Source organism: Anabrus simplex, chromosome 4 (assembly GCF_040414725.1).
Source record: "Anabrus simplex isolate iqAnaSimp1 chromosome 4, ASM4041472v1, whole genome shotgun sequence".
NCBI classification, from domain to species: Eukaryota; Metazoa; Arthropoda; class Insecta; order Orthoptera; family Tettigoniidae; genus Anabrus; species Anabrus simplex.
Genome location: NC_090268.1, coordinates 260,201,881 through 260,220,078, shown reverse-complemented (window position 1 = coordinate 260,220,078; position 18,198 = coordinate 260,201,881). Strand labels below are relative to the sequence as shown.

The window sequence follows — 18,198 nt, the reverse complement described above, 5'->3', positions numbered from 1 at the left end:
ACATGCAAGATATTAGTTTTAAAAATTTATCCTTTTATTATACCGAATTTATTCGATCTTCATTTAACCTTATCACTAGGGATCGGATCGATATGCTCGATAAAATCTCCAGATATGCTCGAAAACCATGTGTTATATGGTGGATAGATATGCTCGAAAACTATTATATGCTCCATAGATATGCTCGGAAAAACATTATATGCGGTTAAATATGCAGAATATGCTCGAAAAACACCGTTAAAAACTATGGAAAGGAAAGTGAAACGAAAAAAACCAATAACATATCTTTATATACGAGCTTTAATTTCTAATTGTATGTATGATACACTGCGATATACTCGCATTCAAGTTTCAAGTTTGAGAAGTTTTCTTACAAAAGTTACAGTTTAAAAGTGCATTTACAAGATGTTCAGAATTACGCGGGTCAATGAAGTAGATCTGCATTGCTCTGTACAACAAGAATTTTTTCTATGCTTTCAGTTTTGAATGATTTTCTTAAGTCAGTCAATAAAAGTTTCAATGATGAGAACGATCTTTCGACGTCAACTGACACGAGAGGTAAATACTTGAATAATGTTGCTTCTTGTGCAGAGTAGTTCGGAAAATCCTCTGACGGTTCGGACTCGCTACGCAGCATCCTCTCCAAGTCCAACGCTGCACTCCAACCGGGATTTCGAGCCAGCGCGAACTCCAATTTTTGTTTCACGGTTCTCCCAGTCTCTCCAGGCCACGAGTCGGCTTCTTGGACGACTCCTTGTATTGTAGCGACCACTTCAACCAACTCCACCCCTCGTGATTCCAACTTTAGGATAGCCTCAGGAATGACGCTCATGTAGGCTTTTATGAAAGTCAAGGATGGCATCAAGCCCTTCATTTTAAAAGCAGCCTTAGCTTTCGCTATGCACTTGCTGTCCGCCTCATCAAACGTATTAATCACCTGAAAAAAAATATAAATGAAAAACATAAGCCGAGGAGAATAACTGAGGAAATTACAAACTTAGGCGCAGTATGATGGAGTAAAGATAAAAGATATGAAAACAACGATAGAGGAAAACTCGAAAATGAGAAGACTTTAAACATTTCAACTAGTCTTACCTCTTCCATTGCGGTATGACTTTCAGCGTAATACAAGGCAGCCAAGATCCAAGTTCCCCATCGCGTCAATATGGGTTCGGGAGGTAAAGGGAGCTCTGGATGCATCGACTTGAAGGTACGGACGCGAGAAGGAGCCTTGACGAAAATTTTCTTCACTGAGGAAATGAGCGCTGTTGACGCTGGACGATTTTTCGCGCATCTCCTCAGCAACTCGGTGCATTGCATGGGCAAGACAAGTAACATCTTCAGGTAGAGAAGCTTGAGGCCCTTTCCAGCTTTAATAACGTAGGGAGCAGCGTCAGTCACCAATGCGAGTACTTCGTTTACCTCCTCATCTGAAAAGGTTGGCTACAGCAAGCCTGAAACAGGTATGCATAAAATGGGGGGTGAACCGTTCAGTTAATGGGATTCTGACATGTCGTACGACTGTAAGAGATATTTAACTATCAGAACTATCAGTCTTCACTGAGCATACGTAGAATGCATTGAAATTATAGCCAGACTGTACTTATTCTTCTTTGGCAAAACGCTCGAGAGATGAATTAACAAAAATATACTTACGCAGAGCGGCTTGCATGAATTCATACCTTTTCATACTCTGAAGATATGTAATTTTTACGTAGGGTCGACTCATGGGGTAACTCTCTTCCTGCAAAGTACTTGAAGAGAGCTCTAATCTCAGCATGTTCTACCTTGTAGAGGGGTATGTTGGGGCTTAAAAACGCCCTACAAACTCTGGAAGAGAACTCGTCCGAGTGCTGTTGCTGATTAAACAAAGGTTGTATCAGCGCTTGTTCCTTCGATTTCCTTTTTTTTTTCTTAAATTCTTCAACTTTTGCTGAGTGCCCACTTGTGGCTTTATGTTGGGAAAATTGAAAACCCTTCGAAATCTTGATCTGAAAATAAATAGGTAGGTACGCATAAGTGAGAAAAAGTTACATTGAATGAACAAAAATAAAGCATTGTGGACTATGAAATTATTTTCAAATATTGCAGTAGAAATACGAGCACCCTCTCAACGATCCCATGAAAAATCAGCAAATCCAAACGTCAATTTCCGTCTTGGAAATGTAAAATCTGAGGATCTACACTCCGAATTCTAAGGCCCCATTCACAATGCAAACGTAACCGTAAAATTCGTGGTGTTCACAATGGAGGAACGTAAAGAGCACACAGCAGCCAATCAAAAGCATGCCATCATATTTAGCACGGAAGTCGGGTTTTAGGCTATCTCGCAGTTTTATATTTTAATATCTCGATGGAATCAAACAACGTGGTAGCGGAATTCATATTACCCCAGACATCTCTTGCTTTACTCCTGGGAGCTACTGTATGTGCATGAAAATGCGAACTAAACAACGGTGCAGAAAATGGGTTCATCCAAGACCGACTACAATATATTGTAGTTTGTCTTGGTTCATCCCTTGAATCAAAGAAGGTTGTATCAGGGCGATTTCGGTAATTTACTGTAAGAAATGACCCTCGTCAGTTCGTTTTGTACATGCGGATAAAACCTGAACTGTTTGACACTATCTTACGATTTGATTCCCCTTTCATAATAAAAGGAAGTGTAAGGTCTCCTTTACGGACATCTATGCGGCTAGCTATCACACTCCGATGAGATGTTCGGATGATATCGTTTTCGTAAACTAGTAGTCTGTCATAATGTTAAGAAATATATATATATATAGGGATACTGTTTTATCTATGACAGGAATTGTCTCTCGTCCGGTCGCCAGCGCTGCGAGCTTGTCTTCCGCCATTTGCCGTCAGATTTCAATGCTACAGCATATTTATTTCCACGTATTCCTTTTCGGTACAGCGTCTTTCTAATTATTTTTCCTTTTCTCATACAAAGATTATTTTGAAAGAGAATTACAAGTATTTCGTCGAATGAAGCCTTAATTTTACGGACTCGCAGTTCAGTTTACGTCGGCGCATTGTGAATGGTTCCATTAGACAACATGGCTGCTAACTTCTAAGTTAACGTTAATTTTATGTTTACGTTACGTTTGCATTGTGAATGGGGCTTTAGCAGGACCAACTACAATATATATTGTATATAGTCGGTCTTGGCTTTAGACTTCTCTCTCTCTACTTACCTAATAGGTAGGCACCGTAACGGTTCAGTTAACGATTATGTTCAGTATTCATAATGGCTGCCAGCTGTGAGCAAGACGTGTGTGATGCTGTGACGCTTGAGTCCCCTGTGAAATACTTTAAAGCTAACAAAAGTGGAGAACAATAAAGTAGAAAATCTAAACCAAATTGTTTTGAACGTTTACAGTAGCCTACGAGATTAGAATCCACTGTGGACTGTGGAAGACGTGAAAAAGACCGCGCAGCTGATCGGCGTTTCTGTGTACAATGTTTACGCCGCTCGCTTGGAATTTAAACTCCAAGGAAAATCCTAGTTTCCAGCGAAAGATCGATGTGTCAGCTCAGCACTCGCCGTAGATAAAACAGGAAGGGCCTTAACACGGTCTGGGAATAGGATCCCTGGCTTATTCGATGATGATAATAATAATAATAATAATGTGTACTTTATTTTATATTCGTAACCGCCCTCTACCTGCAGAAATGTTGTCATCTGAGGATCATGAGTTCGTTTTCATCTTCCGAATGACGAGACTACAATATTTACAACATTCCTGTAAGCATTGTATTTTGCAATCCCACTCACGGGTGGGTTTTTCAGCATTTTTAACTGTGAGAAACTGTCACTGACAGTCGTTGCACGTGAGGGGAATCGTATACTTATGTTGTAAGTCTCCATGTGCCTCATACAAATCGCATTATGAAATAAAAATAAATCTTGCTTCTCTTGCCTCGGTATTCGTCAGTGATCTGTAGGTTTAACATGGTCAATAAAGGAATAAATAGGTATGGGACGTAATCAAAGTACAGCTATGTGAAAGGAAGCGATTTCGTTTGATGCTTCACTTTTTCGGAATGAAGTACTGTATTTGTCAGATGGACGCACGGCATTAATGATAAGCTGGTTGTGGCGGAGATGGAGAACGACCACGAGACGGGAAGGGGGAACAGGGGACGTGCTCACATGCGGAAGGATACTTTTCCTAAGCTCTTGACTTGAATTTCAGTATAAAATACCTCACATTTCAAAGTGAAAGGATGCTTGGGGCTTCCATTGCTTACCTGACGAGTCACACACTAATCCGGCAGAGGCCAATTAGGATGTGTGAATGACCTCACTAAAGGTTAAAAACCTGCGGTTCTATTATTCGCACCAGATAGGCTTCTCAATAATTATTTTTGTGTTAGAACCTTAAGGATGGTCAGGGCCCGAATTCGGGAGAATTCGAAGAAAAACGAACTATTTAGAGAAAACCACAAGAATATGCATTTAAATGCTTCTATTCTGAAAACCGCGGTTTTATGCATTTATATGCTCGATAAATTTAAATTCTGCTGGTCCCAGAGAGATGAAAATACCACCGAAAGGCTTCTTTGTGTACTATTCAGGAAAAAATTATGCTAATATGCTCGAATCCAAGCCCTACTTATCACAAATCATTCTAGTATTACTATTAATTTAATTGGTATTAAATCTATTATTGTAAAGTGATACAATGTAATATATGTACATTTTAGTGCCTGGTTAGTTGGAAGAGAAGGCCTGAAAACCTTAATCTTGCCAGGTAAAATAAACCATTACCAACTAACTACTTGGTGTCAATAATTATGAGTTTTGCTCTGTTTCAACTACGTACAATTCCCTGTCTGCACCAGTCCTTGTTTGGAGCTGTTTCTGATATGCTTTCTTTTTACGTTTACAAGCAGCTCTTACTTCATCATTCCATCTTTACATACAGTTGTTCCTAGGTATTTCCATGCCATTTTCACTACAGCATTATGCATGACATCCATTCTCCTTCCATATCCTCAGCCAGCTTACTGGCTATTGTTTGGAACTTTTCTCTAATCATATCCATGTACTAATGCCTAATTTCCTTGTCCTGGAGAATTTCTACGCTTATTCATCTGCAGACAGATTTGAACTTCTCTATCCTAAGCCTAGAGACACTTACTTCACTACAGATCATATAGTGATCAGTATCAAAAAATTCCCTGAATATCCTCATATTCCTAACAAATTACCTGAATTAAACGCTGGTTATGAGATATGATGGTCTATTGCAGGGTTGCAGCAATCCTGGGTGCCAGGTTGCTGTGGTGACTGTGTTTTTGCTACTGGCGCCTAAGCTCCACTCATACTTTTCATACTTTCTTTTCTTTCCTATCTATCAGTTTGTAACAAAAGCTCAGACATATGTGACATCACTGAACAAACTTAAAACCTCGCCAGGATCTTCTCAGAAATAAATAACTGCGAGAGCAAATAGAGTATATATATTTCTCTGCAGAAGAGCATCGATGGATATACATGAACGAGAGACTTAGGCCTAGCACTAACAATAATAGATTATCGATATGAAAAAAGCAGTTGGTCTTTATCTGTAATTACTCTATACTTGCATGTGGTCAAAAGCGCAATGAATTTGTGGTACTGTGTTACATTTCAGTAATTCTACACGTGCCCTTTGTTATTATTCAAGTTTTAATAAAGGCTGGGGTTAGGCATAGAAATCATACATCATGCATTTGTTTGGGCGTGTTAGCCTACGACAAAAACCATAGCACAACAGCCCCGAAGTGCCACAGCCTACCAAACAACCGCTCCTCAGCCCGAAGACCTGCAGATTATAAGGTGCCGCGTGGTCAGCATGAATCCTCTCAGCCATTATTCTTGGTTTCCAAGACCGGAGGATGAAATGATAATGAAGACAACACATACACCCAGTCCCCATGCCAGTGAAATAAACCAATGATGGTTAAAATTCCCGACCCTACCGGGAATCAAACCCGTAACTAAAGGCCAGCACGCTAGCCATTTTGCCAGGAAGCCAGACACGATATGGATTAACTTGATTCACTACTGTAGTTGCTCTGCAAATTCTACCAGTAGTCTCCCAAGAGGCTAAAAGAAATCAAAGAGAGTTTGGAAATTTCAGTATTTGTACAGTGTAACATGGGAGACCAGCAAGGTTAGTTGTGTATCATCCCTAGTAACCGAGTGTTAATGTGTCAGTGTGCACTTAGAAAGTGTATTCGCAAGTGAAGATATATCAGATTCAGTGGCAAAAGGTCTACTGAGAAATTCACTAATTTTAAATTTGTCAAATGCTGCACTTCCTCTGGATGTTTTTAGAAAGGCTGTAGAACATTTCTGGACGGTTTAAATGTTAACATAATTAGGTATGTGGGAAACAATATGGAAAGGAACATTATTGTAGCGGGTAACCTCAATTTACCAAATGTCAAATGGGAAGGTAATACAAATGACAGGAAGCATGACCAACAAATGGCAAATAAGTAAATATGTGAAGGACAGCTGATTCAGAAAGTAATGGGACCAACTTGAATGTCGGATATTCGGCCCGAAGGCCGGTCTAAAGGGAAGAATATTCTGGACGTGGTCCTGGTAAAACCACACGAGCTCTATAGAGAAACCGAAGTAATAGATATTAGTGGTGATCATGAAGCTGTTCTTGTCATACTTAAAAATAAATATGATAGGAAAGTATTAAAAGTAGGACTATTAGGCACTACACATGGCTGATAAAACGGGCTTGAGGGAGTTTTTAAAAAGTAACTATAATCGGTGGGAAATGGTACAGAAAAATGTAAACAGACTCTGGGATGGGTTAAAGCAATTGTTGAGGAATGTGAAAATAAGTTTGTAGCTTCAAGGGAGGTAAGGAATGGTAAAGACCTACTATATTATAACAGAGAAGTAGAGAGACTAAAGGAGGAGTTGCAGGTTGGAAGGAAACTTAGAATGGCCGTGGAAGTAAGGGGAAATTGAAGGAACTTACTAGGAAATTGAATCCAGCAAAGAAGTCAGCTAAGGATAACATGATGCCAAGCATAATTGGCAGTCATAAAAATTTTGGCAAAAAGTGGAAGGGTATGTATAGGTACTTTAAGATAGAAACAGGTTCCAAGAAAGACATTCCAGGAATCATTTATGAACAAGAGGAGTGTATATGTGAGGATCTTCAAAAGGCAGAAGTATTCAGTCAGCAGTATGTAAAAATTGTTGGTTGCAAGGATAATGTCCAGATAGGAGAGGTGACTAATACTAAAGAAGTATTAAAATTTACCTATGATAACATTTACAATAAGATACAAAAGTTGAAAACTAGAAAAGCAGTTGGAGTTGATAAGAACTTGGGGGATTGCTAAAGACAATGGGTTGTGATATATTACCATTTCTGAAGTAGGTACTTATTTGATTATTGCTTGCATGAAGGAGCTTTACCAAATGAATGGAGAGTTGCTATAGTAGCCCCTGTGTATAAAAGAAAGAGTGATAGACATAAAGCTGAAAATTAGTGGCCAGTAAGTTTTGGGAAGGCATTCTTTCTGATATTAGACATGTTTGCGGAATTAATAACTGGTTTGATAAAAGGCAGTTCGGTTTTAGGAAAGGTTATTCCACTGAAGCTTGAAACTTGTAGGATTCCAGGAAGTTATAGCAGATATCCTGGATTCAGGTCAAATGGACTGTATCGCGCTTGACCGGTCTAAAGCATTTGATAGGGTGGATCATGGGAGACTACTGGTAAAAATGAGTGCAATTCGACTAGACAAAAGAGTGACTGAATGGGTTGCTATATTTCTAGAAAACAGATCTCAGAAAGCTAGAGTAGGTGAAGCTTTATCTGACCCTGTCATCATTAAGAGGGGAATTCCTCAAGGCAGTATTATTGGACCTTTATCTTTAGTTTTCTTATATATATATAAAAATGATATGAGTAGGCCCTAAACAAGTGGAATCAGAGGTAAGGCTCTTTGTGGGTGATATTATTCTTCATAGAGTAATAAATAAATTACAAGACTGTGAGCAACTGCAACATGACCTCGATAATGTGAGATGGACAGCAGGCAATGGTATGATGATAAACGGGGTTAAAAGTCACATCGTGACTATCACAAATAGGAAAAGTCCTCTCAGGTTTAATTACTGCATTGATGGGGTGAAAGTTCCTTTTGGGAAATCATTGTAAGTATCTAGGTGTTAATATAAGGAAAGATCTTCACTGGGGTAATCATATAAATTGGATTGTAAATGTAGGGTACAGATCTCTGCACACGGTCATGAGGGTGTTTAGGGGTTGTAGTAAGGATGTCAAGGAGAGGACACATAAGTGTGGTTCGACCTCAACTAGAGTATGGTTCCAGTGGATGGGACCCTCACCAGGATTACTTGATTCAAGAATATTTGAGTGTTTAAAATATTCGAGATTAACCACATTATAATCTTCAAAACTGTTAGTTTACAGTATCTTTAACATACTTTCTGTGCATTGTCATAATTTTGGATGTTATGTTATAGTATAACATTTTATGAGATTATTATTCAACATTTTATTCTATAGTTTATAAGATTAGAAAGATCCCATATCCAATAATTTTAAGATTGATATAGGCTGATGATGCCCATAAAAAGGGTGAAACATGTGCCTATGACTTTTAAATATTATGTATAAATTTTAACCACATGAAATAGTGGATTGTATTGTACTGAACAGGTGGATCTATAAATATTATAATATTTGTGATATATGTCATCTTCAGTACGGAACCAAAATGAGAACAGTTACTTGTAAGTGCTATGTTCCGAGCTGTCAACGGAGAGATGGCGTGGAATGACATTAGTAGGCGAATGAGTGGCGTCTTTAAAAGCAGGAAAGATCACAAAATGAAGATAAAGTTGGAATTCAAGAGGTCAAATTGGGGCAAATATTCATTTAGGCTATAGGAAGGGGAGTTAGGGATTGGAATAACTTACTAAGGGAGATGTTCAATATATTTCCAATTTCTTTGAAATCATTTACGAAAAGGCTATGAAAACAAAAGATAGGAAATCTGTCACCTGGACGACTGCCCTAAATTCAGATCATCAGTATTGACTGATTGATTTGGTAACAGCCAGAGTAACGTTTTTGAGAAAAATGCATCTACTGAGGAATAAGGACCCTTCGCCCTATATATTTCATTCAGATGAAACAGACATTCATCAGAATTATGCTCTAATGAAAATTTTGCAAGAAAAAAAGGGTACAGGAGGTTTAAAAGTTCCTGTGGGGAATGGGGGTTGAATTATTGTTTGTCACGTAGGTTCCATTTAATGTCAAAAACTTTATTTTGGTCCGTATTGAATCCAGATTGACAGTAAGGAGTGAGAGTAATTGTTTCCCCCTATTCAATACAACAACAATGCGATGTCATTAATACATCACGTATTTATTAGCTTTCAAGATTGGGACCGGTTTCGGCATTTGTGTCTGCCATCACCAGCCAAAGGAAAATTGTAACAAGGCTTTATACAATATTAACATAATTTTAAAACATACATGTATATAAATTGAACCATAGTCTTAAATTATTTTGAAATTTGGTGTACACCATAAAACTTTAAATTGAAATTAATAGCATATTTTATATGTGATATGTTATGCTATATGATATGCTATTAATTTCAATTTAAAGTTTTATGGTGTACACCAAATTTCAAAATAATTTAAGACTATGGTTCAATTTATATACATGTATGTTTTAAAATTATGTTAATATTGTATAAAGCCTTGTTACAATTTTCCTTTGGCTGGTGATGGCAGACACAAATGCCGAAACCGGTCCCAATCTTGAAAGCTAATAAATACGTGATGTATTAATGACATCACATTGTTGTTGTATTGAATAGGTGGAAACAATTACCCTCACTCCTTAATGTAAACGTAGGTTCCAGTCACACTGGTTTTCTACAGGAATGTAAATTGGTTTTCAGGCCAAAGGTGAAATCAGCCAGTGATGACTACCACACTGATATGAATGCTATGGTTTTTAATGTTTTTAAATGCTCTTGACGAGAGGAACATCAAAGACGCAGTGATTGTAATGGACAATGCCGGCTACCATTCGGTTCAGCTAGAACGAATCTCTACAACGAACACGCAAAAAGTTGATATATCATGGTTATCTGCTAGGAATATTTGTCATGATAGCAATCACACCAGAGTCTAACTGTTGTCTCTAGTGAACTAATAGAGCCAAAGGCAAAAATGTACGAATTTCATACATTTGCTGACAGAATGGGTCATACAGTTGTTCACCTGCCACCCTATTACTGTTGGTATAACCACAGAGAGCTGGTTTGGGGAAACGTTGAAACTGCTGTAGGGAAAAGGAACAAAACGTTCAAACTAGCTGACGTCCAATCTTTAATGGAAGAGGAGCTGGATAAAGTAACCGAACAGGCTTGTGAGTCACATGCTGAAAAATTTCAAGAGAACGATTACAAAAGGGATGTAGTAGTTGACACTCATGGATAATACCATCATAAATCTGCGAGACGACAGCCACAGTGAGGAGTCTAGTGATGAGGATATTTCCGGTGACAGCTCTCGTGACGAAGACGAGTGTCGAAGTGCTGTAACACGGATACTTGAGCTGGAATAAGATAAGGTAAAGTAAGAAAATGTGTTGTGTAACCGTCTTTCGAACAAATTGTTTTTCGGTCTGTTGTCAATGCCCTTGTTATATGCATTATTAATTAACTTGTATCATACATCGAAGATATAATAACATAAATAAGAATCATCCACAGGCCATACTCTAACATAACAAGCTCTGTATTTCATGGGTATGTGGATTTCAACACAACTTTAACGCACGCACGGGCACTCCTGGAAACGTTGTAGTAGTGGGCTGTCTCTTTCCCTTAATGGCCTCTTGCGTCGTACTGGATTGGTCGGCCCCTTGCTCCCCGACAGCATGTATGCCGCCTGCCATCAGAACAGAAAATGCCTTTAACACATCCTCTTTTTTCTTGAGAATTTGCTTAATATCACATCGACACAAATAGGTCTTATGGCGATGATGGGATAGGCAAGGGCTAGGAGCAGGAAGGAAGCGGTTGTGGCCTTAATTAAGGTACAGTCCCAGCGTTTGCCTGGTGTGAAAATGGGAAACCATCTATAGGGCTGCCAACAGTGGGATTCAAACCCACTATCTCCTGAATATAAACTGACTCAGATAATATACATTTTTTCTTCCACTAGCCCCCACCACCATAACAAATATAAATAAGAAAACAACATCCAGCCTCACAGAGATTATCATCAAAGACAGTATAGTGAATGCAGAGATATTTTCTCCAAGGGATATATAGCAATTCTTGGCTACTTTTATGACAAGTTATACTCCGCACGGCCTTACTTCTAAATTGAAGTTTTGCAAAACAAATGAGGATCACATTTGCTCTGTTGCCAGCGTGCGACGTCCACGAGAACAGCTGATGCAATACGACCACGGTTAACAGCCCTTGTAAAATGTAATATCCTACTCAGAATAACTAATGCATATGGATTGAAAACAAATTCACAAAAACTACACTTACTAACAACATCTGACACTAATAAGAGAATATATTATTAAGAATAAAAGTGAATGAGGAAATAAAACATCACTCACCACCAATGGCTGACACAGGAAGGAGGTTACGGCCTCCATCGATCTCAGAGTCACTAGAACCCTCCAAGAATATGAAAAACACACTAGTTACTGAAGGAAAATGCAAAAGATCGCGAAGCGTACCGAACACCATAAACGCCGAGCGAAATAGGTTAACCACATGGCGAATGTAAATATTAGAGTTGGCAACTGGGTTTCAAGATCGTGCTCTGCCGATATAAATGGCAGACTGGGATTGGTTGGATGTTTATGCTTCAACACATAACCAGCAGACAGAGCCAAAAAATGCCAAAACGTCAATTTAGAAGTAGAGCCGTGCGGAGTAAAGAGATTTATAAGAGTAGCCAAGTAAAGTCAATTTTAACTACCAATCAAACTAATGACCAGACAGCTCCCAATGATACAATGATAAACGTTTCGGCGCATCAAGATAAGGCGCCCAGTCACACCCCTGCTTCACCTGGAAACAGAAAAAGGAATGCAAGCTATTTTCTTCTGTGACATTCCAGTCAAGACACAAGATGTTTCCTCAGTGGACTTCTCTGCATACACTGGAAAGCAAACAACCCCAATACCATACATGGGCTTTGGAAGGCCTGTCAAGAGGAGTGGCATAATCTGTACATAACAATACTTCGCCAGCCTTCTACAATGAAAGGTGCATTGTAGTGTATTACCTGGGACACATGGTGATTCAACAGCTAACATCACTGATTGTGGCAGAAAAGATTATCAATAGTTACACAGCCTTGAAATCACCACCAGATAGCTATTAACTTTCCGTACTCTCTTCCCCCACACCCTTCCCTAATGTTGTGTGGTATTCAATGTCGGACACTTTGCTAAAATTTATCATTGTCATTGAACATTAGTCACAAGGGCAATACTATAGAGACCCCCTGCAATGTTAGTAACACGAGGCACCACTATGTGGCGCATGCGAAGTGACTGCCCTTTGCCTGATACTTAGGTTTCCAGTAGTAGCGCTGAGGTAAGTAGAATAGCACTACTGCCAACTGTTGGTTGCTGGTTTCATATAGCTATTTTTTTTTCCTTGCCGTGCAGACAGTATGCACCACGGCAATAGAAAAAACCCTCTTGAAGGGTGTGCCCCAAATGGGCCACTATTCTCATGACAAAAATTGGCCTGGATGTAAAAAAACATGTTAAAGTTAATAAATGAACTTGCTTTCCTACTGTAAGCCCCGAGATTGAAGGAGGAATTGAGAAAGTGTGATGTTACCGTCCGACGCCATGACACAATCAAACTTTGCGGGCCTTTTTAGTCTTTTTTCTTTTGCAGTAGTTGGTAACAAAATAATACAAATATTGATTTGCTTTCCACCCATTCAATACAATAAAAAGTTTTTATTGTTATGATTTTATCCTTGACATAATACTACAGTTGGGACACATTTCGCTCATCTACTGAGCATCCTCAGCCATTATAATGTCTCAAGGTTAAGTTATGATTTTGATGTATTTACAATTAATCGTACTTAATTATACTTTTAACACTAACTGGGTAAAACATTTTGTTGAATTGCAGTTATGATATGCAATGCTTGAACCGGCAGTTAGTTGTGATTAAAATAACAGTGCCAAGGTTAGGGTAAATGACTTGATTCATTAACATTGATATCTTAATGAGATTCTGGCTAATAAAAGGTTTCATGCACTTCTTCTTTCGTTCTAACGGTGAGTGAACAACTGAGTGTATTGTGATATACCCTAGCAGTCCAGAGTCTTGGTTAAAAATTACAGATTTTATTATTTATAAATTTCATTTTCCGTATTGACAGATTCAAAGTATAGATAAGAAATGTGTTTTTCCACCATTCAATACACAATTTATTTTAATAGATTAAACTAGTACCGGTTTCGGCTCTTCGGCCATCATCAGCTAGTACATGATTTGTTTTAGCCATTAGACAATTCACAAGTTGTTATTGTATTAGGCATCCGGATGTCTAATGGGGGATGGAAATGTATACAATAACATATAATTAAAATGTCAGTAGTCAATAACTTGTGAATTGTCTAATGGCTAAAACAAATCATGTACTAGCTGATGATGGCCGTTAAAGAGCCGAAACCGGTACTAGTTTAATCTATTAAAATAAATTGTGTATTGAATGGTGGAAAAACACATTTCTTATCTATACTTTACAAATTACAGAATCGTGTGGGGAGATGATGCTGTTGGCTGCCGCAATTATCCCCATCCTGGATGCGAGGATGGAGCAGTACAGTTTTCCCACGGTGTTGGACGGGCGATGGGTTGCCAGTTGGAGAGGTCGTCCTGGTTACCTTTCTTGTAAATTAGGACAGTTTTGCGCTCCTTCCAGACAACGAACGGTCACCGTGCTGTGGTAATCACCGCTAAACATTCTCAGCAATAGTCAAACGGATACACCAATACACACGGACATAGCAGAAGCAATTTTATCACAACTGTAATTCAACAAAATGTTTTACCTAATTAGTGTTAAGACTATAATCAAATAGCTTAATATGATAATAGTGGAAACTCTCCTCACTTAGCACGCAGAGCAGCGGCGACAGCACGTAGTGCTGCCATCTAGCGGCTCGCAGGGAACACTAACATAACGCGCCATTCAAACACTACACATTTCGACTTCCAACCCAACGAAATACTGATTTTAAGACGTTTGCGTCGTTCTTGTAACATAATATAGGGAAGGAAAAAGGTGGATGTTGATCTGAATGAACCAGTGATAAGAATAAAACAAATGTATTATCAAATTAAAACATTAAATCGTCATGTTATGACTAGGGCCTACAGTCTTCAAGAGCAAATCACACATGCAGTATCTTTTTAAACTTGGTATTTTTACAGGCAATATTTTTCACTGTTGAATCATAGGTTATATTCACATATGCCTTTATAAGGGCTTTGAAATACTTGTCAGTCAGTAATTTTACACAGCTGTTACATAAGCCTACACTACATTCATTCAATGACAAAAACCTCTCATTTAATTTTCTTCTAATCCCATCTTTGCTTTCTAACAAAAACTAAAAAGAAACTATCTTCAAATGTTCTTGATATTTTAGCATCTAACTTTCCCCCACAAATATTCGGAAACATAATTTTAGAATTGTCATACTTTTTCATTTCTATGTGCAAGTTTCCCATGCTATAATCATTATCATCATCATCTGTTTACCCTCCAGGTTCGGTTTTTCCCTCGGACTCAGCGAGGGAACCCATCTCTACCGCCTCAAGGGCAGTGTTCTGGAGCTTCAGACTCATGGTCGGGGGATACAACTGGGGAGTATGACCAGTACCTCGCCCAGGCGGCCTCACCTGCTATGGTGAACAGGGGCCTTGTAGGGGGATGGGAAGATTGGAAGGGATAGGCAAGGATGAGGGAAGGAAGCGGCCGTGGCCTTAAGTTAGGTACCATCCCGGCATTCGCCTGGAGGTGAAGTGGGAAACCACGGAAAACCACTTCGAGGATGGCTGAGGTGGGAATCGAACCCACCTCTACTCAGTTGACCTCCTGAGGCTGAGTGGACCCCGTTCTAGCCCTCGTACCACTTTTCAAATTTCGTGGCAGAGCCGGGAATCGAACCCGGACCTCCGGGGGTGGCAGCTAATCACACTAACCACTACACCACAGAGGCGGCTATCATTATCATAAGATGACAATACATCCCTACACTCAGCATGGAGAAATTTGCTACATGCCCAGCCCATGACATAATTGTCTGCATTTTTCCTGTATTTTATCATAGTCATAATCAGTTACCTGATCACTTAACTCACACTGTCGAGTGACATTAGCATCAAACTTGCACTTCATCACATCATTATGAGTCAGTAGAAAGTCTGCAACATCAGATTCACAATTGCTGTCATCAGAAGCACAGATCAATTGATTTATCATAACACTCCTTATGTCACTGCGAAATTTTGTTGCATCTGGAGTTACATTGTTACCTCCTCTTGCTCTGATGATGGAAAAAATGTTTTCAATGCAGTTCTGTGTGAGCCTCCTTGTTAGCAAATAATGAAAACCATAATCACTATATAATTCAGACCACAATAGTTTCAGTGCAGAAATATTGTCTATCCAACCCTGAATACAGAGAGGGTTGCCTTTGCGGTTATTCAAAACTTTGAGTTGTTTTAGACAATCACAAATTTCATCCAGCTTTTTCATATGCCCTGAGTCATTGTTTAAGGGTCTCCTGTACTCTTTGGGGCTACTGAGACTTCAAGAATTAAAAATATCAGACAAAATATCACACATTTCTATAAACTCTGCAGTGTTTGCAGCACTTGATTGCAAAGAATTGAATGACACATGAACTAGCATTCCAGAAGCTACAGAATGGCTGAGGACCCTGGTGGCTAAACATACCCTCATACCTTTCATCTAAATCTGTCCATCTGCTCTTCACCCACTGAGTACACCTAAAAATCGATTAAATTCATAGGTTTAATCATAACAATATTTTAAAGAAGGTATGTTCTCATAAATAGAAAAAAATACCGGCACGTAAACATTAAGAGGTAGGCCTATACTCACAGCACTTTGTTGTTAGGAAATCTGTAAAACGGCTTGCGATCACTTTGTCTTCTGTAATGAAAACACCCATACACAGCACAAATAACTCCTCTTCCTGCCATTTCCAAAATCGTGATACATAACAAGCACAAAACTATCTGAAGTACAAATAATTCACTTCTGGCGTACACAGCTGACAGCAGTAGCAAGAGTAGTTAGCCTCTCGAACCGCTAGATGGCACGCAGAAGCGGTGTCGCCAGTTTCTCGCTGGAGTTTCCACTATTATCATATTAAGCTATTTGCTATAATTAAGTACAATTAATTGTAAATACAACAAAATCATAATTAAACCTCGAGACATTAGAATGGCCGAGGATGCTTGGTGGACGAGCGAAACATGTCTAACCCCAACTGTAGCATTATGTCAAGGATAAAATCGTAACAATAAAAACTTTTTATTGTATTGAATAGGTGGAAAGCAAATCAATATTTGTATTATTTTATAACGAATTTCAATACGGACCTAAAAATGAGAGCTTTTACATGTAGTATGGTAATGTCGGCCAGTGCCCGTGATCCTTGGCAGAAGCAATGGATAATGGCGCCTGGACTACTACTGTAGGTTAAAAAATTTACTTTTTGTTTGCTATTTGCTTTACGTCACACTGACACAGATAGGTCTTATGGCGATGATGAGACAGGAAAGGCCTAGGAATGGGAAGGAAGCGGCCGTGGCCTTAATTAAGGTACAGCCCCAGCATTTGCCTGGTGTGAAAATGGGAAACCACAGAAAACCATCTTCGAGGCTGCCGAGAGTGGGGTTCGAACCCACTATCTCCCAATTACTGGATACTGCCCGCACTTAAGCGACTGCAGCTATCGAGCTCGGTCTGAGTGAAATAAGAGTGTCCCGTCCAGATGGCGAGTTAAATTTTTTTTATTATGTGATAAAAGTGGGTAACATTAGGTAGGCTCTATATTTTTATGTAATCAGACCTACAGCTTATCTGAATTCGGTGTATTTGAAAATGCAAGTCTTATTCATGATATCACCGAGCTCGATAGCTGCAGTCGCTTAAGTGCGGTCAGTATCCAGTATTCGGGAGACAGTGGGTTCGAACCCCACTGTCGGCAACCCTGAAGATGGTTTTCCGTGGTTTCCCATTTTCACGCCAGGCAAATGCTGGGGCTGTACCTTAATTAAGGCCATGGCCGCTTGCCATTCCTAGACCTTTCCTGTCTCATTGTCGCCGTAAGACCTATCTGTGTCAGTGCAACGAAAAGCAAATAGAAAAAAAAAAAATTATGAGTATCAAACAGCAGTGTGATTTATGTAAATCTTATCTTCTGACAGATTCAGATCTTATTTATGAATTACCTCCAGAAGTAATATATCTGAATTTCCTAAATCGAGGGGGCTTAAAGTATCCATCAGACATGTCAATAGAACTTGGAATTGAGGTGTACAAAGTATTTTGTGTGTTAGTGTCAGGTACATATAAGATGGTATTTCTAAATTCAGACAATCTTAAGTGTCACAAAATTCTTAGCTTTGGAGTCAATGCAGATGGCAGATTCCCTAGTCATTTGAGACTGCGGGAAGAAATTGGAAGACCTGGCCGGACAGTGTAGGCCTATATATATTTGGGTGAATATATTTTTAAATAACTTTTCCATAATTCACACCGACTTGTGTATTCAACAAAGTGCTTCAAAGAGAGCAGACCTACTTCATACTGGTGTAACTTCCTGAAAGAGGTCCAGGGAAGCTGCAGTTTTCATGGAGAGGAAACAGTGAGGTACAAAAATTTTTGTAATAAATAGTAATGGTAATTGGCTGCATGTTTTCTGGGTACCGTTTTCTGTCAGTGTGTATGATGTTAATGTTCCAGTTGACCAGAAAATGGATAAAATCGCAAGAATATGTTTCAAAGTGTTAGACTGTACTCACGCAAACGAATATATGCGAGAAATAGAACGTTATGGGGAAGGATATGCATT

At 39.0% G+C, this 18,198-nt stretch overlaps 1 protein-coding gene across 1 annotated transcript; it reads right to left on the bottom strand.

The window, feature by feature from the left end:
- Positions 1-413: 413 nt before the first annotated feature.
- LOC137500486 (uncharacterized) lies at positions 414-15,488 on the bottom strand. The gene is made up of 4 exons (XM_068227386.1): positions 15,435-15,488; positions 10,521-10,635; positions 1,096-1,430; positions 414-937 (listed from the first exon to the last, which is right to left on the bottom strand). The coding sequence occupies exons 1-4, from the start codon at positions 15,486-15,488 to the stop codon at positions 425-427; spliced, it is 1,017 nt and encodes a 338-aa protein (XP_068083487.1). The 3' UTR covers positions 414-424.
- Between the last annotated feature and the right edge of the window lie 2,710 nt (positions 15,489-18,198).

Coding starts and splice junctions, on each gene's coding strand:
- LOC137500486 (XM_068227386.1), bottom strand. CDS start 15,488: ATGAAGTGCAAGTTTGATGCTAATGTCACTCGACAGTGTGAGTTAAGT. Junction 1,431..10,520: donor CGTCTCGCAGATTTATGATG/GTATTATCCATG, acceptor CAACCTTTTCAG/ATGAGGAGGTAAACGAAGTA. Junction 938..1,095: donor GTCATACCGCAATGGAAGAG/GTAAGACTAGTT, acceptor ATTTTTTTTCAG/GTGATTAATACGTTTGATGA.